General features: G+C 42.3%; 1 protein-coding gene across 4 annotated transcripts; it reads left to right on the top strand.

The window, feature by feature from the left end:
• Positions 1–3,623: 3,623 nt before the first annotated feature.
• On the top strand, positions 3,624–21,931 carry LOC137353426 (dynein axonemal assembly factor 3-like). Of its 4 annotated transcripts, XM_068019699.1 has the most exons (13): positions 3,769–4,037; positions 5,931–6,021; positions 10,684–10,826; positions 11,628–11,721; positions 11,874–12,031; positions 13,168–13,344; positions 14,288–14,410; positions 15,212–15,334; positions 15,727–16,000; positions 16,662–16,776; positions 17,055–17,129; positions 19,398–19,572; positions 21,153–21,931. In XM_068019699.1, the coding sequence occupies exons 2-12, from the start codon at positions 5,940–5,942 to the stop codon at positions 19,543–19,545; spliced, it is 1,512 nt and encodes a 503-aa protein (XP_067875800.1). In that variant the 5' UTR covers positions 3,769–4,037; positions 5,931–5,939; the 3' UTR covers positions 19,546–19,572; positions 21,153–21,931. The 4 variants fall into 4 exon arrangements, with proteins under 4 accessions (XP_067875799.1, XP_067875800.1, XP_067875801.1 ...); XM_068019698.1 differs by lacking the exon at positions 3,769–4,037 and adding an exon at positions 3,624–3,700 and having other exon boundaries at positions 19,398–21,931; XM_068019700.1 differs by lacking the exon at positions 19,398–19,572.
• The last annotated feature ends 2,156 nt before the right edge of the window (positions 21,932–24,087 follow it).

Here is a 24,087-nt window from a genome sequence, read left to right as displayed (position 1 = left end):
TTGAAATCCATGCTCATGGTTATTTTTTTGTCATTCTCAAGATGTGGGCATCACTGGCGAGGTTAGCATTTATTGTCCATCCCCTAGTTACCTTATTGAATGGCTTACTGGGCCACTTCGGAGAGCAGTTAAGAGTCAATCACATTAGTATGGGACTGGAGTCACATATAGGCCAGACAGGTAAGGACAGAAGTTTCCTTCCGAACCAGTGGATTTTTGCAATAATCCAGCTGCTTCGTGATCACATTAACTGAAACCAGCTTTTTATTTCCAGATCTTTTCAAGATAACACCAAATTTTCAAGTTGCCTGGTGGAATCTGAACTCTCATCCTCAGGATAATTAACCACTACACTGAATCTTAACTTGTTGATGCCAACAAATCTTGGCGTTCTGATTTTGGACTTTCAAAACATCTAGCTCATTAAATAGCTCATTAAATAGCTGGGCAACCCAGCTATTAAGAAATATATTTTAAAATGGGGCTAAGTTATCTGGGCATTATAAACTCCCAGGACTTGGGAACTAAGTGTTCCCAGGTCATATTTTGGGTATCCCTGAGGTAAGCTGTAGCAGAAACAGAGACTGTACTGCAGCAATTCTCTCTCTCCTCGTACAGCATAAAAGGACCTTTTCTTGGAAGATTAAGTGGGTTGAGTACTGTCCATAATAGAGCAGAGCATGCACAGTCTTTGATTTGCAAGACTTGATGGACTGAATGGCTATTTCTTGTTGCATTATTTTCTTAAACCATTATTTCTGATCAGTTCCTAAAACTAAAATCTGCGTGTTTTATTATCAACAAAGTAGAGATATGACTCGGAGCCACAGGACTGATGATTACTTTCAGAGCGGCTGAATGACAATTTAAAAACAATCTCACTTGTATGAATTGCAGAAAAACTACTGTATTTGTAAAAAATTGTAGCTTCTCTCAGTATTTATATAATGCTTTTCACAATCTCAGTAAATCTCAGCATGCTTAATGACCAATGAATTACTTTTTGAAATGTAGTCAGGTTTGTTATGTAGGCAAATGCTGCAGCCAATTTGCACCCAGTAAGATCCCACAAAACTTAATGAGGTAACTGTCATAGAGTGATACAGCACTGAAACAGGCCCTTTGGCCACCAAGTCTGTGCCAACCATCAACCACCCATTTAAACTAATCCTACATTAATCCCATATTCCCTACCACATTCCCACCTTCCCCCAATTCTCCTACCACCAACCTATACTCGGGGCAATTTACAATGGCCAATTTATCTATCAACCTGCAAGTCTTTGGCTGTGGGAGGAAACCAGAGCACCCGGCGGAAACCCATGCAGTCACAGGGAGAACTTGCAAACCCCGCACAGGCAGTACCCAGAACTGAACCCGCGTTGCTAGAGCTGTGAGGCTGCTGTGCTAACCACTGCGCCACTGTGCCGCCCAGTTAATCTGTTTTGGTGACATGGTTGTGGGAGTTATGTGAGAGGACACACTCTGACTAGTGCCATGGGATCCATTATTACATTCACTTAAACTTCCACCAGAATAGGCGAGGTATTCTATGGTGAGTGACTCACCTCCTGACTCACAACCCTGACTCTCCAAAACCCGTCCACCATCTGCAGCTCCAACAACACTCAAGAAGCTCGACACCATTCAGGACAAAGCAGCCCGTTTTTGTAGCCAGAGTATCTATGTGGCTGGTCCTGTTCAGTTTCTAGTCAATGGTAACCCCCAGGATGTTGATAGTGAGGGATTCAGTGATGGCAATACCATTGAACATCAAGGGGAGATGGTTAGATTCTCTCTTATTTGAGAAGGTCATTGCCTGGCACTTGTGTGGCATGTAAGTTACTTGCTCAGCTCAAGCCTGAATGTGATTCAGGTCTTGCTGCATCTGGACATGGGCTGTTTATCTGAGGAGTCGCGAATGGTGCGGAACATTGTGCTATCAAACGCAAACATCCCCACTTTTGACCTTATGATGGAGGGAAAGTTATTGATGTTCTGGGACCTCTGCTCTTTGTGATTTTTATAAATGACTTGGATGAGGAAGTGGAAGGCTGGGTTAGCAAGTTTGCCGATGACACGAAGGTTGCTGGAGTTGTGGATAGTGTGGAAGGCTGTTGTAGGTTGCAACGGGACATTGACAGGATGCAGAGCTGGGCTGAGAAGTGGCAGATGGAGTTCAACCTGGAAAAGTGTGAAGTGATTCATTTTGGAAGGTCGAATTTGAATGCGGAATACAGGCTTAAAGACAGGATTCTTGGTAGTGTGGAGGAACAGAGGGATCTTGGGGTCCATGTCCATAGATCGCTCAAAGTTGCCACCCAAGTTGATAGGGTTGTTAAGAAGGCGTATGGTGTGTTGGCTTTCATTAACAGGGGGATTGAGTTTAAGAGCCGCGAGGTTATGCTGCAGCTCTATAAGGCCCGGGTTCGACCACACTTGGAATATTGTGTTCAGTTCTGGTCGCCTCATTATAGGAAGGATGTGGAAGCTTTAGAGAGGGTGCAGAGGAGATTTACCAGGATGCTGCCTGGACTGGAGGGCATGTCCTACGAAGAAAGATTGAGGGAGCTGTGGCTTTTCTCATTGGAGCGAAGAAGGATGAGAGGTGACTTGATAGAGGGGTACAAGATGATGAGAGGCATAGATAGAGTGGCTAGCCAGAGACTTTTTCCCAGGGTGGAAAGGGCTATCACCAGGGGGCATAATTTTAAGGTGATTGGAGGAAGGTTTCGGGGAGATGTCAGAGGTAGGTTCTTTACACAGAGAGTGGTGGGTGCGTGGAATGCGCTGCCAGCGGTAGTAGTAGAAGCAGATAAATTAGGGGCATTTAAGCGACTCTTGGATAGGTACATGGATGATAGTAGAATGAAGGGTAGGTAGTTAGTTTGATCTTAGAGTAGGTTAAAGGTTCGGCACAACATCGTGGGCCGAAGGGCCTGTACTGTGCTGTACTGTTCTATGTTCTATGGTTGGGCCTAGGACACTACCCTGAGGAACTCCTGCAATGATGTTCTGGGACTGAGATGATTGATCTCCAACAAATATACCCAGCTTCCTTTGTGCTAGATATGACTCCAACCAGCGGAGAGTTTTCCCCCTGATTCCCATTGACTCCAGTTTTGCTAGGGCTCCTTGATGCCATATTTGGTCAAATACCACCTTTATGTCCCAGGCAGTCGCTCTCACTTCGCCTCTGGAATTCAGCTCTTTTGTCCTGTATGGACTAAGGCTGTAAAGAGGTTAGGAGCTGAGTGGCCCTGGCAGAACCCAAACTGAACATCAATGAGCAGGTTATTGCTGACAAGTGCCTCTTGATAGCACTGTTGACCATACCTTCCATCACTTTGCTGATGATCGAGAGTAGACTGAAAGGGCCGAATGGTCTGAATGGTACCTTCTATGTAGTTTCCAGATCTGAGAGCCCAAGTCACTACCTCATTTATCCTCAGGATGGCGCCTTTCTAACATTCGAAGCGCGAGCCCGACTTTCAAATCTGTTTTCCGTTGGTGAGCTCGTTGCCAGGGGGATCGCGTCCAACTCGCGCCGCCTCCGAAACTATAGCCCCGCCCCGCGCCGTTGTGATTGGCTAACCTGCCTTGGTCACGTGAAAGTGCCGGCCAGGAGGGAGGTTTGATTGGTGGAACTGGGCTGTTCATCAAGCGAGACGCATTCCGCTTTTAATTTTATCCACGCACGGTGAGAATTTGCAGGGTTTTACTTCGACCTTTTATTTTATTCGCGAAGCTGGGTGTCAGCAGTATCGTGAGAACTACTTTGTTACGTATGGCAAGGGGAAGGTGGTAGCTGCCCAATAGCTTGTCCAGTCCCGTTCATGAAATGTTTTGGGGTCATGGACTGGCATTAGGGTCAAGGATTAGTGTTGGGCATCATGGATTGATGATGGGGTCATGGACAAGTGATGGAAGTCGTGGTCTGACAATGAGGGTTATATTCTAACGACAAGCTAATCGATGGCAATGGAGGCCATGGACTGGTGGTAGGGTCTGGATTCTGGCATGGTTGTGTATTGGTGGTGAGTGACATAGTCTTTTGGAGAAGTGAACTGACAATGGGAGTCACGGATGGTCTGGTGATTAGGGAAATGGTCTAATGGGGTTGTCGACTGGCTTCATATGGCTGTTTGCTGCTGTTACAAATTCATTGAAAACCTTAATTGATGTCTCTTCAAGACACAGAACCAAATCACAAAAATGGTTTGTGATTTAAGATTCAAGCTTTTAGTGCCCAGGTTACACTTCAGAAATGTCCAGAAAAGCCAATCAAAACCATAAGACTATGTGTCAACCACTGTGTGTGTCTGATACACAGAAAGAGGATGCTGTGAGAGATACTGCTTGTTGCACTCTCTCTTGCTCCACATGCCAATCTTATGCAGGCCGAGGGAATTCTCCAGAAAATGAGTCCTAGTTTCAGCATAACGGTATCAGCAGCAACACCATCAACAGGCAATATTTGTTCAGCGTTTTTAACATTCAAAACATCCCAAGACATATTAGGAGATGTGAAAGAAAGAGCTTGCATTCATACAACACCTAGAAAGTCAGAGAAGCTTTGGGAGAGAGTTACAGAGAGCAAGGCCTAGGTGGCTGAAAGCCCTGCCAGGAAGGAAGGAAAATGCACAAGGGGCCAGAGTTCAAAGACTGAAGGATGTAGGACAGAAAATAACACTGCACAGGTCAAGAGGAGTGAGTCTATAGAGGGACTGAAGATGAGCATTTCACATTTAATGCTTTGGGTAACAGGAAGTTGGCAAGGATGGCAGTGATGAACAAGTCGGGAGTGTAGATAAAGGAAGGTTAGCAAGGAGCTCATTGGAATAATTGAGTCTAGTGTGACAAAAGCATGGATAAGGATTTCAACTGAGGACCCTGTCTTGGGACTGGAGTGAGGTTTAGCCCAGTTTAGTAAGAAATATGAGGCAAAGACTGAGACAGAAGCAGCAGGCTGTTGAACATAAAGGGTCTTTTTTATTCTGTTTTACTTTCACTTTCAGCTCCCACTGCTGGCTTATGTGTGCATGGTAGCCTCAAGTGAACAATATGTACAATGCAATTTTCAAACCACTACAGAGTCCACATGGAATGGGGCCAAAATATGGCTGAAGCAGGTCCGAGAACCATGTTGCAGTGTAGCAGTTGCAGAACCTGCAGTATTTTTGTTCTTTTTAAACATTTAGCACCAAAGCCTAGGTAATTGCTTGTTCGTCGATTGTTTGCACAGGTTTGGGGCTAATTAAATTGTAACTGGCTCTCACACCTGGGTGTCAGGGACAAACAGACATACCTTGTGTCCAGCGTTGCTATGGTGCAAATGACAGGAAATACGCCAGATTTTGTATCTTTACATATTATTAGAATAGGCTTGCTCATTTATGGGCATATGTATTGGATGAGGAGCTGGTGGACTGACTATTGCATTTGCTGCCCCAGTCAGTCGTCCTTTGCTAGAGAGCTGGCATAATCTAAGCTGAAAATTTAGGCTATGTTTTGTGGATTAAAGTTGGTGATCATGAATCACAAGGTGCAATTCACCTTCTAACAAAATGTTCTGAAATTAGTAAAATTATGGGAAGAAATCAACCTTTTTACATCCCTTGGGGTTGAATCCCAGGATATCAGTATTTATTGTAGCTGGTTATGAAAATAATAGCTGTGACTGATGGAGATGAGAGTTATATCTGACAGCATTATGCTTAGGAGGGGAGCTAAAGTCATGGATGTGTTGAGTCAGAGAGAAGGGAGATAGAGTTCATAACTACTGCAAAATACTTTTCATAGCTCTTGGGAGGCTAGTGGTTGAAATTTAAAACTGTGGGAAATAAAATTGGAAACTTTGCACTGTATAACTTAATTGATGCAGTGTTGCAATGTATTTAACGTAATTGTTTTTATATTCCTCGGTCTAGTATTAAGAGATGACTGCCTGTGGGACTGGGGAGGGGTTTGGAGCGGTGACCTGGTGGGGGTTCAGCCCAGCAATGGATTTCCAAGAAAAAGGTGAGATTGATTTGAAAATTTCGACTAAAGCTAAATGTAGTAATGTATGTTTGCCTTTAAACTCTCCAGCATTTTGGCATTGCAACAGAGTGTATGGAAGTGATTTTACAATAAGTTGTTGGTAGGATTGAGTGGCAGGATTCCCTGTCACCTAACTGTGCCTGCCTCTTTGTAGTGATTTGGTTTGGTGCCCAGTAGCTAAGGCCAGATTGTGATAAAGGAACAACATGCGAAATGCAGGCGAAGCCTTTTTCCGCTGCTCCCCGTTATAAGCATTCCTCAGTGTTTTTAAATCAACTTTTATTGTAGGGATGAACTATGCGCAAAAAAGAGTGGGGGTTAGGAATAGTTTAAGATGAGTGTTCGCTCCAGCTCAGAGTGGTGTCTTGAGTAAGTATGCCTTTGGCAAATTTTGCAGACGACAGCAGGGATTGAAGAACGGGACCAAGCTGGGAATATTTGTGTTATATTTAGAAGGAAAATCCCTGCCTAAAAGCAGCTGTGAAGTCAGAAAAATGGGATGACCAGAGTCCAACATGGAAGAGAAAAAGGAAATAAATTGGGGAAATCTGACACTTAGGAAGGATAGGAAGCTAGGAAAAGGTGGAGAGGTGGCCCTGTTAATTAATGATGGTATTAGCACAATAGAGAGGAATGACCTAAGTTCAGGAAATCAGGATGTAGAAGAGGTTTGGGTAGAGATAACAAATGATAGAGGCAAGAAGTCACTTGTGGGAGTGGTGTACAGGCCCCCTAACAGTAACCACATGGTAGCAGAAGGTATAAAGGAAGAAATAATGGGAGCTTGTCAGAAAGGTACGATCATAATCATGGAGGATTTTAATCTACATATAGACTGGAAAAATCAGATAGGCAAAGATAGCCTCGATGAGCAGTTCATAGAATGTTTTCGGGATAGTTTGTGAGAAAAGCAGATTCTGGAGCCAACCAGAGAGCAGGCTATACTATTGATATTGTGCAATGAGATAAGATTAATTAATGACCTCATAGTGAAGGCGCTCTAAGCAGCAGCGATCATAATATGATTGAATTTTACATTTTCAGGGAGAGAAGAGTGGGTCTATGACTAGTATTTTAAATGTAAATAAGGGCAATTATGAGGGTATGAAAGCAGAGCTAGCTAAAGTGAACTGGCAAAGTAGGTTAAGGGATAGGTCAATAGAGATGCAGTGGCAGACACTTACAGGGATATTTCAGAATACACAGAATACATTCAAATGAGTGAGAAAAATTCCAAGGGAGGATCCGCCATCAATGGTTAACTAAGAAAGTTGAAGATAGTATCAAAATTAAAGAAAAAGCATATAATTGCGCCAAGATGGGTAGCAGGTCAGAAGATTGGACAGAATATAGAAAACAGCAAAGAATGACTAAAAGATTAATGAGGAGGCAAAAGTTAGAGTATGAGAGAAAGCTAGCTAGAAATATAAAAACAGATATCAAGAGCTTCTATAGATATTTTAAAAAGAAAAGTTAACAAAGTGAACGCTCATCCTATACAAAGTGAGTCTGGGGAATTATTAATGGAAAATAAGGAGCTGGCAGATGAGCTGAACAGGTATTTTGCATTAGTCTTCACTATAGAGGATATAAGTAACATCCCAGAAATAGTTGTAAATCAGGAAACGGAAGGGAGGGAGGGACTCAAGAAAATTACAAATCACCAGGGAAGTGGTACTGAGCCAATTGTTGGAGCTATGGGCTGACAAGTCCCTGGGTCCTGATGGACTTCATACTAGGATCTTAAAAGAAGTGGCTAGTGAGATAGTCGATGCTTTGGTTTTAATTTTCCAAAATTCCCTGGATTCAGGGAAGGTTCCATTAGATTGGAAAATAGCGAATGGAGCTCCTTTATTCAAAAAGGGAGGGAGACAGAAAGCAGGAAACTACAGGCCAGTTAGCTTAACATCTGTCATAGGGAAAACGTTAGAAGCTATTATTAAAGACTTTATAAAGGGCATTTAGAAAAATTCAAGGCAATCAGGCAGAGTCAAGATGGTTTTGTGAAAGGGAAGTCATGTTTAACCAATTTATTGGAGTTCTTTGAAGGAGTAACGTGCTGTGAATAAAGGGGAACTGGTGGATGTACTGTACTTAGATTTCCAGAAGACATTTGTTGAGGTACCACATCAAAGGTTACTGCGGAAGATAAAAGCTCAAGGTGTAGGGGGTCACATATTGGCCTGGATAGAAGATTGGCTAGCTGACAGGAAACAGAGAGTAGGCATAAATGGATCATTTTCTGGTTGGCAAGATGTAATGAGTGGTGTGCCAAAGGGATCAGTGCTGGGGCCTCAACATTTTACAATTTATATAAATGGTTTTGATGAAGAGACCGAAGGTTTGGTTGCTAAATTTGCTGATGACACAATCTAAGGTTGGAAAATAAGTTGTGAAGAGGACATAAGGAGGCTACAAAGGGATTTAGATAGGTTAAGTGAGTGGGCAAAGATCTGGCAAATGGAGTATAATGTGGGAAAATGTGAAATTGTCCATTTTGACAGGAAGAATAAAAAAGAAGCATATTAGCTAAATGGTGAGAGATTGCAGAGCTCTGAGATGCTGAGGCATCTGGGTGTCCTTGTACATGAATTGCAAAAGGTTAGTATGCAGGTATAGCACATAATTAGGAAAGCTAATAGAATGTTATTGTTTATTGCGAGGGGAATTGAATACAAAAGTAGGGAGGTTATGCTTCAGTTATACAGGGCATTGGTGAGACCACATCTGGAGTACTGTACACAGGATTGGTCTCCTTATTTAAGGAAGGATGTAAATGCGTTGGAAGCAGTTCAGAGAAAATTTACTAGATTAATACCTGGAATGTGCGGGTTGTCTTAGGAGGAAAGGTTGGTCAGGCTAGGCTTGTATCCACTGGAGTTTAGAAAAGAAAGAGGTGATTTGATTGAAACATATAAGAACCTGTGGGGCCTTGACAGGGTGGATGTGGAAAGAATGTTTCCTCTTGTGGGAGAATCTAGAACAAGGGGTCACTTTAAAGATAAGGGGTTGCCCATTTAAGAGATGGTGGAAAAAAATTCTCTCAGAGGGTCGTATATCTTTGGAACTCTCTTCCACAAAGCAGAATCTTTGAATATTCCACGAAGTAGAGTCTTTGAATATTTTTATGGCAGAGGTAGATATATTCTTGATTAGCAAGGGAGTAAAAGCTTATCGGGGGTTAGGCGGGAATGTGGAGTTGAGGTTACAATCAGATCAGCCATGATCTTGCTGAAAAGCGGAGCAGGCTCGAGGAGCTGAGTGCACTACTCCTGCTCGTAATTCGTATGTTTGTATGAGTATGGACTTGTAGAAAACCTCCCTGGATGTTAACATAGGGCCTTTGAGTTGGAGAGACGACGATGTACCGATTTTAATAAATAGATGATCTTTTAGCTGGACTAATTTGCATGCTTTTATGGCAGCATACACAAGAAAAGTCAAATGCCTGGCCTCCAAGGTGAAATCTAAAGCGTAACTGAGTTGGATACTGCTCAATGCTGTTTTCTGCCATCACACTTTCAACAATGACGCCATAGTCACAAGTGCTTCTATTCATTTGTTTTTGAGTCAATGTGGTTAATGCACTAGAATATTCTGATCTTGAGTTTATTCAATAAATACTTTGAGCAGTAGTCATAATGGAAGCCAATGCATTCGTGTACCATCAACAATGGCTGCAAACTTTACTTTGAGATAGTAGCTGGGGTTTAATTTCCATCCAGATATTCATTGAATTTTCATGATACCGTAACTTTACCATTACTCTTTTTCTAAATTTTAAATTTCACGTCATCCTGATTTAAACATGATAAATGAGTCGGGTTTGTCTCTGTGGAGCTTACTGAAATGTGAGCATCGCCTTATGTTGCCTTGATAATCCTTGATCAAGTTGAGATCTTTGAGCTTATAAAAGTTCTATGAAGTAACGCAGGGAAAAGCAGGATAGTCATGGAGTCATAGAGAGATACAGCACTGAAACAGGCCCTTCGGCCCACTGAGTCTGTGCCGACCAACAGCCACCCATTTATACTAATCCTACGTTAATCCCATATTCCCTACCACATCCCCACCATTCTCCTACCACCTACCTACACTAGGAGCAATTTACAATGGCCTATTTACCTATCAACCTGCAAGTCTTTGACTGTAGGAGGAAACTGGAGCACCCGGCAGAAACCCACGTGGTCACAGGGAGAACTTACAAACTCCACACAGGCAGTGACCAGAACTGAACAGGGCGACAGTGGCGCAGTGGTTAGCACAGCAGCCTCACAGCTCCAGCGACCCGGGTTCTGTTTCAGTGCTGTATCTCTCTATGACTCTATGAACCCGGGTCACTGGAGCTGTGAGGCTGCAGTGTGAACCACTGCGCCACCCTGATAGTTTAGATTAATCAACAGCATTTGATTGTATTGCTAAAATAAATGGACAGGAAGACAACAATTTAGAGCACCAGTGTTGTTTGCCGCAGCACTGATGGGACACAGATATGACCTTCTGGCTTCACTGAATTCCCCATCTCAAATGCAGTGGGGTTTGTATCATCAGAAATGTCTGCTTAATACGCCTGCTTAAAATTCACCTCTAGCCAACTCTGCGGACTGCACCTGGTGTAATCTTGGCTTTCCTTACTCTCAGGTTTAACTGTTTCAATGAAGGCTCTCAGCTCAAAAGAAGATAATGTTCCTGAACTGAATATTCTCATGGTTGGTGCTGGTGACAGCCGACATCTCTTAACAACTATTTCCCGGGCTCACCGCTGGCCACGGAGAAAGATTAATGTAAGTCAAGAACCAGAAGACAGCAGATCCTTTTTTGATAAAAGCAAAATACTGCGGATGCTGGAAATCTGAAATAAAAACAAGAAATGCTGGAACCACTCAGCAGGTCTGGCAGCATCTGTGGAAAGAGAAGCAGAGTTAACGTTTCGGGTCAGTGACCCTTCTTCGGAACCCTTCCGAAGAAGGGTCACTGACCCGAAACGTTAACTCTGCTTCTCTTTCCACAGATCCTTTTTTGAACTTATTTTTCCTTCCCTCCTCTCAAGATTTTGATTTTTGCTTAAATATCAGTCAACTGATGCTGACTGTCGGGGCAGTGAGTGTCGTCAGGCAATTCAACTCTGGAAACCGAGCCAACCTTGCCCTGGGCCATTGTTCACACGTGTGCACTTTCCAATTAAGCTTCAGTCTCCCGATAGGTACTGAGGCCACCTGGCGCTAATGTGGGAAAATACAGTTCGTGGTCAATTTAGCCTGGTCTTATCTCACTTCTTGCTCGATAGTTAAAATGGTCAAACATGGTGAGGATGTAGCCTGGGGCATCTCACATGGCTAAAGGCAACAGTCTTAAGGTGCACTGACCATAGAGAAAACACATGTTGTGGGGTGGTGGGCAGGCGTTGTTACAGAGAGAGAACAGAGACCCCACATATCAATATTTACATTTAATAAGGCTAATTTTTAAAAATATCTTTTTGCTAGTACATTTTTAGATGTTTAACATTTTTATATGCATATTATATATTTACATATTTTACAATCATATTTTCAGTATATTAACACTTTTGTTACTTATGCCAGTTTTACATTGTGGAGAATAACTTGGAGCTGATAGGCCGACATCTTCTTTTTCTCACTGTTGCTGTGGAACCCCCAGGACGGATGGGTTTACAAGGTATATGTTTATTCATTACCCTTATCGTAAAATACACTAATACATCAAACTGCATTCTTCTAATTCTCCAGTTGTGGTGCTTTCTTTTAAGTTATTTTAAGTTATTTAAGCAATTGTCAATCTTCACTGTTTTTCCCTTTCTGTTTCTGTAGAAAAGTGTGAACTCCTGCTTGAGTTGTTTGGTAATAGTCTGATACGGAGTCAGACTGCAACCTACCTGCAGGACAAGGCTAACCTCTTCATCCATTATGTGACGGACCTTGATTTTCTTCATAAGAAATTGCCAATGGTTGACATGTCTGGCCTGAAGGTAGAAAGCTAGTATAGTCATTGGTACCTTTCGCACACAAGTCAAAGCCTGTCCCAAAACCATGCGACTTAAAAGTGGAGCGTATGGAAGGCAACAATTCTTTTCAATGTTACAACACAATAGCAGGGGTTTATTTTCCATCCAGATGTTATTCTATGATGTTTCATAAGAACCGTAACATTGCCAATACAGCTTTTTAAAATTCCTTATTTCACATCATTGTAATTCAAGCATGATAAATGACTTGGATCTGTATTTGCAGCTTGCCAAAAAGTGAGCATCCCCTTATGTTGCCTCGATAATGTTTGATCAATTTAGACTTTTCATTTCGCTAATTACTTGTATCATTTTTGATAGGCTTACTGTCTGGCTTCATGTCTTTGAAGTACAATATTTGTAGGAGTGAGCATATCTGGAAACAGATAAGAAACAGATTATGTTGTACAAATAAATTTAAATGTACTAATGTCTCCTAATCAGACTTCCCATGTGACATTTAGCCATTTAGATATAAATCGGCTTGCAGGTCAGTACTGTTCGGTTTTCTCTCATTCACCCTCTCTTTCCCAAGCTTGTGGAGGTTGCCTTCACTATAGATGTGTTTAGTCTCTTTCCCTCTCTTGGTGCTCCATATAGGTGGATGCTTCTATCGATTTATTTGCTCCACCCTCCTCTGGCTGGCTATGAGCTTTCTGTAGGTTGGCAATCTGATTATCAATCCCATGACCAGCTTTCCCAGGCTTCTGCAGAACCTCTCAATTTAACCCCCATGATTAATGGTTTTGTTCACACTAAATGAGTGGGTTATGTTGCTGCTTCCAGTAATACCAATTTTCTTTAGCATCAAAAATTATGTCCATTGGATTCAACTCACAAGCTTGAGCATCATGCATAACAAAGATAGCACTATAAGTCATCCAGGGAATCACTGGTTGTCTGCTGCCATGGCTTCCAGTGGCAGGCATACGACAGTCCTGTTTGTTAACATTACTAGCTGCAATGTGTTAAATGAACCTTTAGATAAGATAATTGAAGTTATGGTACAAAAGTTGTTGAATAAGTCCTTTCCAAAATATATAATTTCTTGTAAGAGTTTCATTTTCAATTTTAAAACTCTTTTTTGCACCTTTTTGCAGTTTAAAGAGAGAGATCAGTTGGAAGCACTTTTTAAATTCTGGAGGAATCCAGATCAAAAGGTGTTTCAGATCAATCGGATGTGGGATTTACGAATCAGGCAATATTTGGGCAACCGATATGACTCTAAGCAAGGAGTCTATGACTGGGACTTGCATATGAAATTGCATGATCGAGGGGTAAGTATTAGAGCTCGTTGGGTGGGTGATGCAGCACTTCAATATGTTCTTCATTTGTCATGTGTTAAAACCAGATAAAATATTTGGTGCTGAGGAGACATAAAATTATGTAATTGATTATATGAGAATATACCTTTGGTGTTTAAGAACTGGGTTTAAATTAAATTAGAGCACAGGTAATGAAATTCCTTTCTCTGAGTTTTACAATGTTTTTAAAAACAGAGATCTAGAGCTGTAGCAGATTGATAATGCAAGGTTGCCAAAATCCTTTCTGAATTAATTAAAATGTTAGAAGTCTTTTAGGTGGTGCAGTTTTGGTGTAAATAAAGCATTGTTGTAAGCCTACTGACTGAAATACGGTCCATATTTGTAATCTGGATATTGGGGTGAATTTGGCAAATCATAGTTATGACATTGACAATTTAGGGCACTTTGGAAAGCAAAAAAGTAAAGTTGGTTGGAGCATTGGATTTCCTCTTCAGTATAGGTTGAGGAGTTGGGGGTCACAAAACTGAGGCATCACAGCACCACATCTGCTGGGAGGATGTAATATCTGAATTTACATAGACAATTATACATTTGGACATAGGAAACATTCAAATTGGGAAATGTTGTGCACACCTAAAATTTTTAACATATTACTAATCAATCTCCTGTGACATTTCAAATGGGGAACCAAAACCAAGTGTAGACTTCAGGTGAGGCAGAGTTAGAAGCTGGGGAATAATTTGACCAGGGTGCACAGACATATTTGAGTCTGTCTTTTAAAGTAGTAGATTTTATCCTTATTTTTATATTTCCATTATAAATTCCTATATGGGGATGACCTTGCTGAAAGCTTTCTTCCACGCAGGCTTTTCTTTTATTTTATCAGGACTGAATCATAAACACCCACCATTGTGTTATCCACATTAAGATTCTTCATAATTTCGTCTTGTTACAGGCACGTGTTGTAAACAAGCGACAATATTACCAGTGGAGAGATAAAGGCTTGGCATTTGAAATACGTGAGGGGTTGTATGATGTTCCAAACAAATCGCTGGCTTCTGGGCTGCTTGTGAATTACGTACGTTCAACTAAACGTCAAGCGTCTGTTTTGTATAATTTTGAGAAAATCTCATAAATGTAGGTAGAAAAGAAAGAGATATATTGATAACTTTTAGATGAGGGGCTAGTTTTTATTGGTATTTGTGGGGGAGCAATGTTCTTTCATCATTACCATGGGTTTTATAGATTCAGGTAAGTTGACCTAAAAGAGTCAGGTCAGTAGTACATATGGACCATCACCCAAAATACGTACTTTCATGTGATCACATTTTCCAGTTATTTCCATATGTAGCCCCTTGAAGGAAGGGATCAGGTGTGCGTGTTTTCCTTCTGCTTCACTTCCTTGATAATACATAACTGTGTGTGTACACAACCATGCACACATTGGGTGAGGATGAGTTCTGGGGGGAAATCGGGGAAAAGTACCCAGCATGAAAGAAGAAAAAAGAACTTGCTTTGTGATTGTCTGACTGTATAATTTCCCCGAGGCGAGGAGGTCAGGTGAGTGGAAAAGGAGATAGTGAGAGTCCTACAGAAAGAGAGGTAAAAACCGAGAGGCATACAGAGAGTGAAATCATTCAGGAAAAAAAGACCAATGGAAAGAAAGACTCAGAGAGGGAAAAGAATAAATAGTATGTCAGCCATGGAGAGACTGATTGGAAGACAAGAGAAAAGACAGATAGAATTAAAGAGTGGGAACCAGCAGAGAGACCATTACAGGAAGTAAGCAACAAAATGTAACTTTTATGCATGAGCATTGTTAGCAAAGGTTAATTATTTTCTCTAAGTTCCTTATGAATATTGCACTCTCTTCCTGTAGAAAGGGGAGAAGGTTCCTACCCGTGGTTACTGGGGAGATATTGTCACAAGCCCGTATATCGCATTTGGAATTGAAACTGAAGAACAATCCTTTCTAAAGACAGCAAATGGTGTCCATGTTAAGGTAACAAATCATTCCGACTGTTTTACTGCCATTATGATAAACGTTTACTTTAGCAATCCCTTAGAGAGTGATATCTACTTGGTATTTGTTTACGAACGCTGCTCCAGGAATTGCATCAAAGAGAATCTGAGTCGCACCTCCTACTGCACCAGTGTGATACTTCCATTTCCATGGAGCCAATGTGCCATATCTTAATGAGAGAGCTAAATTAAGGGCAGGTTTGTGATATAGGCCTGTGTCCCCTAGAAACTGATTGAGCCTTTGCTGAATTTCAGCTACCCAGGATCAAGATAATAACTGCTTATGGCACACCTACAATTTTGAACATAATTAAGGCATTTAGAACACAGTAATGGAAATATACACAAAATAATCATGTTTCTCTTCTCTAGACAGCACAGGATATCTCTCAGTACAACATAACAGCCTTGCTCCATGAGCTGATTGCTAAGGAGAGATATGTACTGCTGCCACCGATGGAAAAGGCCACCTTGAGTGAAATTACAGAAGAGGAGGAAGGAGAGATGGAGAATGACTCTTCTAATATAAAGAACGAATTCACTCCTGAAAGTCAACAGCTAGGGATTGTGTTAGAGAAAGGAATGGTGAAGCAAAACAATGAGATGGATGACACAGGGTCCAGTGGCCATTGTACAGCTGAACCTGGTACTGTTTCCAGAAAAATCTCAGGGGAGGGGATCAACCCAGGGTGGTTGGAATCTGGAGCACACTGCCTGAAGGGGTGGTAGAGGCAGGAACACTCACAACATTCAAGAAGTATTTAGATGAGCACTTGAAACGCCATAACATACAAGGCTACGGGCCAAATGCAGGGAAATGGGATTAGTTGGGACGGGTGCTTGATGGTCCGTGCAGGCACGTTGGGCCGAATGACCTGTTTCTGTGCTGTAAAACTCTATGACTATTTATCCTGTGGCATGTTCCTCTCAATAATTAATTGATAGCTTTGATTTACACAAGTTGCATATTGAACGGGTGCTGACAAGTTAAAGAAAGATACGATTCCCTATTTGCTGACTTGCATCTATAATTCAAGATATCAGTAGAGGAATAGTACCAAAAACATGTATTGTTCCTATGACTTATTTCACACTTCATGATACTGATCCTGGTACCCAGCAGATCCTTGTTTGCTGTAAAATAATATCAACATTCACAAGCACTCGCCTTGTTTCCATAATCTGTGCAAGATTTGCAAGAAGGCTTGCTTTTTGTGATTATTTTACGTGGTTCTCTAGTTTCTATTTGTCAGCTTGGGTAGATGTAAGAAAATTCAATTACTCAACTTTTTTCTGTCTTCCTTCAGATTATCTCCCCCTGCCTGATGTGAAGGTTCATTTCCTACCAGTAAACTGTGTTACAGAGCTTCATAAGAAGAGCATTTACAGTAACCTATTTAATGTGATCTACTTTTCCTGCAGGTAAACTGGAGACTTTTTGTATTCCATTTCTCTGTATATGTGTGTTGCAAACACCTTTATTTCAATATCTCCATTAGTGCATATTCTTTCATATGTTCTCTTTTCCTCTCTTGTGCCCTTTTTTCAGCATTATCGCCTGCTTTTCTCATGTGGATTCTGCTCTGTCTTGTTTCCTGCTTTCTGCTGCTTTTCTGCTTACTCTGTTTTGCACTCTCATGCTATTTCTTATGTTCTATCTGTCTGTATCTTTCTGTAATTTTTTTCTTATTTTTTCCAAGTATGATTCACCAGCTGAAACCAGAGTTGAAGCACGTTGCTGCACCACAAGCAACTCTAATTGTGGAATTAACAAAGTAAGTTTTTCATGGCTTCTGATAGTTCCTCTAAATGGTCCTTACACCGATTGCAGACATGATTTTCAGCCCCTCTCCACTTGCTTGCTGTGCTTTGGTTCCTTTCAATTGAACCAATTCTTTTTTGGAAACCCATCACTTGTTTAATGGTTTGCACACAGGGCTGAATTTAGTCGAGTTGGCAGGGGTCCCGAAGACGAGCTGAAAGGCGAGGGGAACCCGACCTCGCCTTTTCAGAGACCCCACCCCTGGGCGTAATTCAACGGCACTCGGGCAATTAGCTGTCTGGCATCATGGTCCCCATCCCTTAAGGATCGGGATCCTGCCACCCAGATCTGCTCGCCTATCAGAGGGCTGGCAGCTCAGTAGTATTGGCAGCGCCACCGGGAGTGGTGACCACTATTGGTACCACACCAAGCCTGGGACGAGGCCCAGTGCATGACCCTCGGATCCCGGGTAAGTGAGGCATGGTCACCGGGGGCGGTCCGGGAGGCCTGGCGAGGGCATGGTGGGAGGGTCATCTTTGAGGCTGGGGTGGGTAGCAGAGGGGTGGCAAAGAACAAAGAACAGTAAAGCACAGGAACAGGCCATTCGACCCTCCAAGCCTGTGCCGATCTTGATGCCTGCCGAAACTAACACCTTCTGCACTTCCGGGGACCGTATCCCTCTATTCCCTTCCTATTCATGTATTTGTCAAGATGTCTCTTAAACGTCGCTATCGTATCTGCTTCCACCACCTCCCCTGGCAGCATGTTCCAGGCACTCGCCACCCTCTGTGTAAAAAACCTGTCTCGCACATCCCCACTAAACTTTGCCCCTTGCACCTTAAACCTATGTCCCCTAGTAACTGACTCTTCCACCCTGGGAAAAAGCTTCTGACTATCCATTCTGTCGATGCTGCTCATAACTTTGTAAACCTCTATCATGTCACTCTGCCACCTCCGTCATTCCAGTGAAAACAATCTGAGTTTTTCCAACCTCTCCTCATAGCTAATGCCCTCCAGACCAGGCAACATCCTGGTAAACCTCCTCTGTACCCTCTCCAAAGCCTCCACGTCCTTCTGGTAGTGTGGTGACCAGAATTGCACGCAATATTCTAAGTGTGGCCTAACTAAGGTTCTGTACAGCTGCAACATGACTTGCCAATTTTTATACTCTGTGCCCCGACCGATGAAGGCAAGCATGCCATATGCCTTCTTGACTACCTTATCCACCTGCGTTGCCACTTTCAGTGACCTGTGGACCTGTACACCCAGATCTCTCTGCCTGTCTCTTTTGCCTCTGGAGGCCCTCCCTGGGCCACAGATTGCCCATGGAGAAGGCCCCACCCCCAAGCCCACAGGAAGGCCGCCTTGTTTGACTGGACAACCTCCCCTGTGTTGCAGAAGCCCCCACCCCACTGCAGGTTTTATTCCAGAGGTGGTGGGAAGAGGCCCTTAAGTGGCTATTAATTGGCCATTTAAGGGCCTCAATTGGCCTCTGGGTGGGAAGGCTGTCCTGGGCCTTTCCCACTCCCAACTTAATCGTGGGGCAATGGGAAACTGATGGACATTCTGTTCCTCAACCTTCCATCACTATTTTATTCCCCCCCCCCCCCCACCGTCTGCCAGGAGCCCATAAAATTCTGACCAGACAGTGTAGCTTTTTTCCCAGTCTTTAGTGCACAAACTGTACCTATGGTGACACACCCCATTTACTCAAGCATAACTACAGATCAACAGAATCAAAGATAAGTGCACTAAGGTACTGCTAGAATTTAACCTGCCAAAATCAAGCAGTCTATCAACATAGATGATTGGTACATTTCCACTGCTCATTCAGCAAGAATACTCTATTACAGCATTGTCGTCAAGGATTACTTGCAGAGGGTACTAAAATTCCATACCTCCAAGTGCTAGAATCATTCAATTGGGTATGCTTGTATAACCATTCCACAGTCAGGTGAATGTTGTTAATGCACTCACATTGTATGGTGAGCTGCATTACAAAGTTGCTTACATCAGGTACCAGATAGCCACTTAGTGAGACCCCAAAATAAATAGTTCAAACAAAAAAATGTTTGCAGTGAACGACTACCAGAACCAGTGTAAATCTTAAACTTATTTCATAAATATGATAATTTACACAATTTCTCAACAATTTTTATTAAGACTTTGAACAGTTGTTACTGGACACCAGCAAGTAAGAGTTCATTCCTCTGTGACTTGCTCAGATTGGAGAATAGCGTGTAAAGATTTGAAATTAAGTATACAGTTTTTGTTTCACTAGGTTTATGTTAGATCTGCGGAAGGAACTGATAACCCAGTTTGCCAGCCGTGCAACCGAAATGGCAAAGGAGGCTGGCTTTATGCCTTTTGGGAAAGTGGATGATGAGAAGGATTCATTTGCACGATTTGAACTAAAGGATGGCCCTTAACTTTGATCATCCAGTGTGAAGACAGAGGTTAGCTGAATAGAACAGAAGCATCAAACAGCTCTGGTATCACGTACTGATTGTCCTGATGCTTTTAAAAATGGAGGTGATGGCACTGGGACATTCTAATGGTAGCACATCAGATCTAAGCACATGAATATCATTTAAAAACAACCAACTGAATGGATTATCATTTCAAGCTTCTTGTGCTGTGATAGAAAATTATTATTTATAAGAATTTCTACATCAAAATTTCAGTTTTTAAAATTAATCTGGAACTCTGTATGACAATGGATTAATTCTGACAGTGACTGTGTGGTCTGAGAACTTTTCATTCCAGTTGAAGACTTCCCTGTTTTCCTATCAGTGTTGGCTAAAATTAATTGAGAATAAATTGGAGTGTCTGAAAGTGTCCCAAGAAATGAATGACCCCAACATCTGGGCTTTGAACCCACCAGCCCACCTTCAGCTTTTCATCTTTGCTTCAAATATCTCCTTTAGTGCACAAACTGTACCTATGGTTCTCTTTGACTGTTCTTTTAGCCCCAACCTCATTCTTTTCCCCTTTCTCCCTCCTGTTTGGTATCTTTTCTTTGGTCTCTGCCCTTTGAAGTTCTCTGAGATGTTTTGCTAAACATGAGGAGCGCTAGAGAAATGCAACTTGTTGCTCCAATAATGTGATGTTTCCATTTTGTAGCATATGCGGTCCTTCTGCTAAAGCCAATAGGAAATGTTGCCAGCACCCTTATCCCCTCGGGATCCTATCTGTTCAGTTTTTTTTAAATTTTCATTTCTTAGCACCTTTATTTCAAGCAGCATAGGCTCCACACAAGTGTCGGCACTCAACAGTATACAGTTTTTACTATTTTGAGAGGTTAACAGTTTTCTTCATTTATCTAAGATTGCTCAGGACTGGCTGACCAGCCAACAGAAATTCTATGGCATGGCTTTCTCTGAGTATTTGGTGTGTAGCTTGTGCAGATGTGGGTATAATTCTTCAGTCCTGAGGTTTCTGTTCCATCAATGTGCAGTTGGTATGTGACTGTCCTGCTGACTGCCACACGCTGATTTGTACCATGCCTTTAACATAGTATCTCAAGCTCCGTCACAGAGGAGAAACAAACATAGCAGTAGGAGGAGAAGATTTAGGGGAAGTGACAGAAGGCACTGTCAAAGTTTTTAGTTTGGGAAGGCTTTGGAGGATTTAGAAAGATGTAGCAAGCCTCAGAGAGAGAGTTCTAGAGAGCAGGATTGCGATAGGTGAAGGCTATGTCACTTATTGGCAAGGAAATGGGGAGTGGCAACCCATAGCTTGCTATAGATAAGAAAGTATTCACTGGTGGTGTTAAGCCAGTACTCTCAAGAAAGATTTAAACCAACTGCATCACAATCCCTGCAGTTAAGAGACCAGGGGATAATTTGTTCTTTAGTGATGGTGTAAGATGGAGGATATCAGATCAGCTGTCTATTATATACTTCTCCCAGTTTTCCTTTTTATTGAAGTCAGTGGAAATGAAAATTAGGTGAGTTGTATAATGGTTGGCTAATCCAATATTGTCCATTTTATATAGTTGTCAAAAGATTAAATTACCCCCCACTCTGTTTTGCAGATGTGACCTCAGACGATTGCATTCGCTGTTGGATTGTGTTTGATTCATATGAACTTAACTAGGAAGCATCACTGTATGTTTGATTGGAAAAAGTTCAGCTGAATTCCCAACCAATATAACTCTTGCCATTCCATGTCAGATGGACCTCGCTGTAATGACACTGAAACAATGCGAATAACTGGAATCAGTGAACATAGTTGGAGCAGCATTATTTATCAAAATGTTATATATATATATATATTCAGCTGACGAGACAGTCAGTACTTTTTAAATATGAAATGGTAAATGTTACAGTGAAGACCCACCAGGGTTTCATTTAAAACACTTTTTTTGGGAGGAGGGGAAATTGCTGATTCAGCTACAGCATCAAAAAAAAATTAAAAGGGATGAGGGTAGGGGAATGATACTAAGTGGATGGTTCTTTCAGCAAGCTAGAACAACTGCAGTGGGCTAAATGGCCTCCCTTTGTGCAACAAAGTATTATGATTCTGATATTTTAAAAGAGGATTTTGAAAATTATTCAATGACTGAGAAGTGCCTTAAAACGTATTTGGACCGTTGCTTCTGCCTGTGTTCCTTTCTTGTTCCTTTATCTTTCCTAAATGAAACAAATTTCTCCACCAAAATAAATGCTGCTGAGTCTGTTAGCGTCTGTAAAGACTAGTTCACATTTCCAATGTAGAGTCTTTGTTTTGTTTTGACAAAGGGCCTACGCCTGAATCATTAATAAATATAAATATATTACTGTAGCCCTGAGAGTGTCATCAGCAGGAGCCAAGTCTCACGGTAACCCTAATATATAGCAATGCCATCTGCAGGTAACAGTAGTACTGCAGCCAGCATCCACTGCAACTTCACTCAAAGGCACCATGTACCAATGCAGCCTTGATGAACAACTGCACCAATAGTAGGAGCCTGCATCTTGACTGTGTGAATTTTAATGAATTTCGGAATCACTAGGTACTTTCTGGATCAGGAATGTAGTACCACATTATACCTACTAGTGGTGCTGCTGTACATGTTTCAGTTACAATGGTATTATAATTTTAAGCGCAATACTCTACCTTTCCTGCAGGCTGGAAGTTTATTATGCAATCTATATATCAACTATTGCACTGAACAGAACAAGATGACTGATGGTTTGCAGTAGGCAGGTTTGAGCGCTGCTCCACTATGTTCCTAATCTGAGCTACATTGAACAGGAGGAACATTGAACAGATGGAGAGAAATAACTGGGAAGTTCACACCAAGGCAGTCAGCATTGGCACCTGGTGACTGGCTGCAGGGAGCATCGGTCATGGCCCAGGAACAGCCCGCGTGGCCAACAACTTGACTGTAGAGATATCAGAATCATAGAAAAGCTACAGCACAGAGGAAGCCATTCAACCCATTGTGTCTGTGCCAGCTCTTTGCAAGAGCAACTCGGCTTGTCCCACTCCCCCAGCTTTTAACCATATCCCTGCAAATTTTTTCGCTTCAGATAATTATCCAATCCACTTTTGAAAGCCACAATTGAATCTGCCTCCACCACATCTCAGGCAGTGCATTCCAAATCTAACCACTTTCTGTGTAAAAAGGTTTTTCTTCACATCGCCTTTGGTTCTTTTGCCAATCACCTTAAATCGGTGTCCTCTGGTTCTCAACCCTTCCGCCAATGGTAACGGTTTCTCCCTATCTACTCTATCCCGACCCCTCATGATTTTGAACACCTCTATCAAATCTCCTCTCAACCTTTCCTTCTCTAAGGAGAGCAGTCCCAGCTTCTTCAATCTATCGATGTAACTTTCCTGCACCCTCTAATGCCTTCTCATCCTTCCTAAAGTGCAGTGCCCAGAATTGGGCGCAACATTCCAGTTGAGACTGAACTAGTATTTTATAAAGGTTCACCATAACCATAACATCCTTGCTTTTATACTCTATGCCTCTATTTATAAGGCTAAGAAGAACGCATATACACTATAAGCCTTGAATGCTATCCGGTGATCTACACTGTAAACTGCATGCATAGACACACAAAGGGGGGAATTTTATCCTGGCGGCAGGAATCATGATATCCAGAGAAACTGACGCCGATCCCCTCATCACCTCTTTTCTGCAAGGCCTGCCGAATTTAGTGCCAATCAGGGACTTCGGTGGACAGCAGCGGACCTTTCATAGGATCTAGGGCCCTGTTGTCAGAAGTGCCACTCTTGGAGAGCTGCCAGCCAATCAGAGATGCTGGCTGCTGCTGGAGGTGACTTTACCGGAGGCCGAGGAGCGTCGCTGGAGCCAAGCCTTAGGTAGGTCAGGGCAGGAGGGATCTCGTGGGGTGGGGATCGCGGGGGAGAGGGTCGGCAGCAAGGACAGGGTGATGGTCCTCCGTGCCTTTTAATGAGGGCCCACCCCTGGCGCTGGGAAACAGCCTGCACAGCTTTTCGTGCCATTCATCCCATCCAGCAAAAGGACTGCATACTGCAAGGCCATTTGCGGCTGTGGCAGAAAGAGGCCCTTAATTGAGGGATTAATTGCCCAGTTAAAGGCCTCAATTGGTGGTGAGGCCCGAAAGTCGTTCACAGGCCTTCCCGCCTGGGTCTATATTTTGGAAGAGGCGGGATGGTGGCGTGAACCCCACCCCCATCACCATCCCACCTGATTTTATGCTCTCCCTGTCTCCAAACCATTGTGCGGGAGAGCATAAAATTCCCCCCAATATGTCAAAGGGATTAAGCTTGGCTGTGACGGTCAGTATTGTCAAATAGCTTGCCAGCATTCATCATCTAGAACTCAAGATGAGGAATGGTCCATGGCACCACATTCCTGCTGATAGGAGAGAAGTGAGGTGACATAGTTTTCAAGCTTTTTTCCCCAAAATAATTTTTTTTTAAAGTAAAAACATAATTTAAATAAATAGTTGGGACTAAATAAAAAGCAATTTATCACCAATTAAAAATGGACA

The sequence above is a fragment of the Heterodontus francisci genome, chromosome 41 (genome assembly GCF_036365525.1).
Source record: "Heterodontus francisci isolate sHetFra1 chromosome 41, sHetFra1.hap1, whole genome shotgun sequence".
NCBI classification, from domain to species: domain Eukaryota; kingdom Metazoa; phylum Chordata; class Chondrichthyes; order Heterodontiformes; family Heterodontidae; genus Heterodontus; species Heterodontus francisci.
The sequence above is the reverse complement of the archived record's forward strand: the minus strand, read 5'-3'. Positions and strand labels throughout refer to the sequence as shown.

What these genes read in the sequence shown, in the direction of transcription:
- LOC137353426 (XM_068019698.1), top strand. Translation starts at nt 5,940, where the DNA reads ATGACTGCCTGTGGGACTGGGGAGGGGTTTGGAGCGGTGACCTGGTGG. An exon ending in TGAAATTGCATGATCGAGGG is followed by an intron (nt 13,345 to 14,287) that starts GTAAGTATTAGA and finishes GTCTTGTTACAG; the next exon opens with GCACGTGTTGTAAACAAGCG. An exon ending in CAAATGGTGTCCATGTTAAG is followed by an intron (nt 15,335 to 15,726) that starts GTAACAAATCAT and finishes TCTCTTCTCTAG; the next exon opens with ACAGCACAGGATATCTCTCA.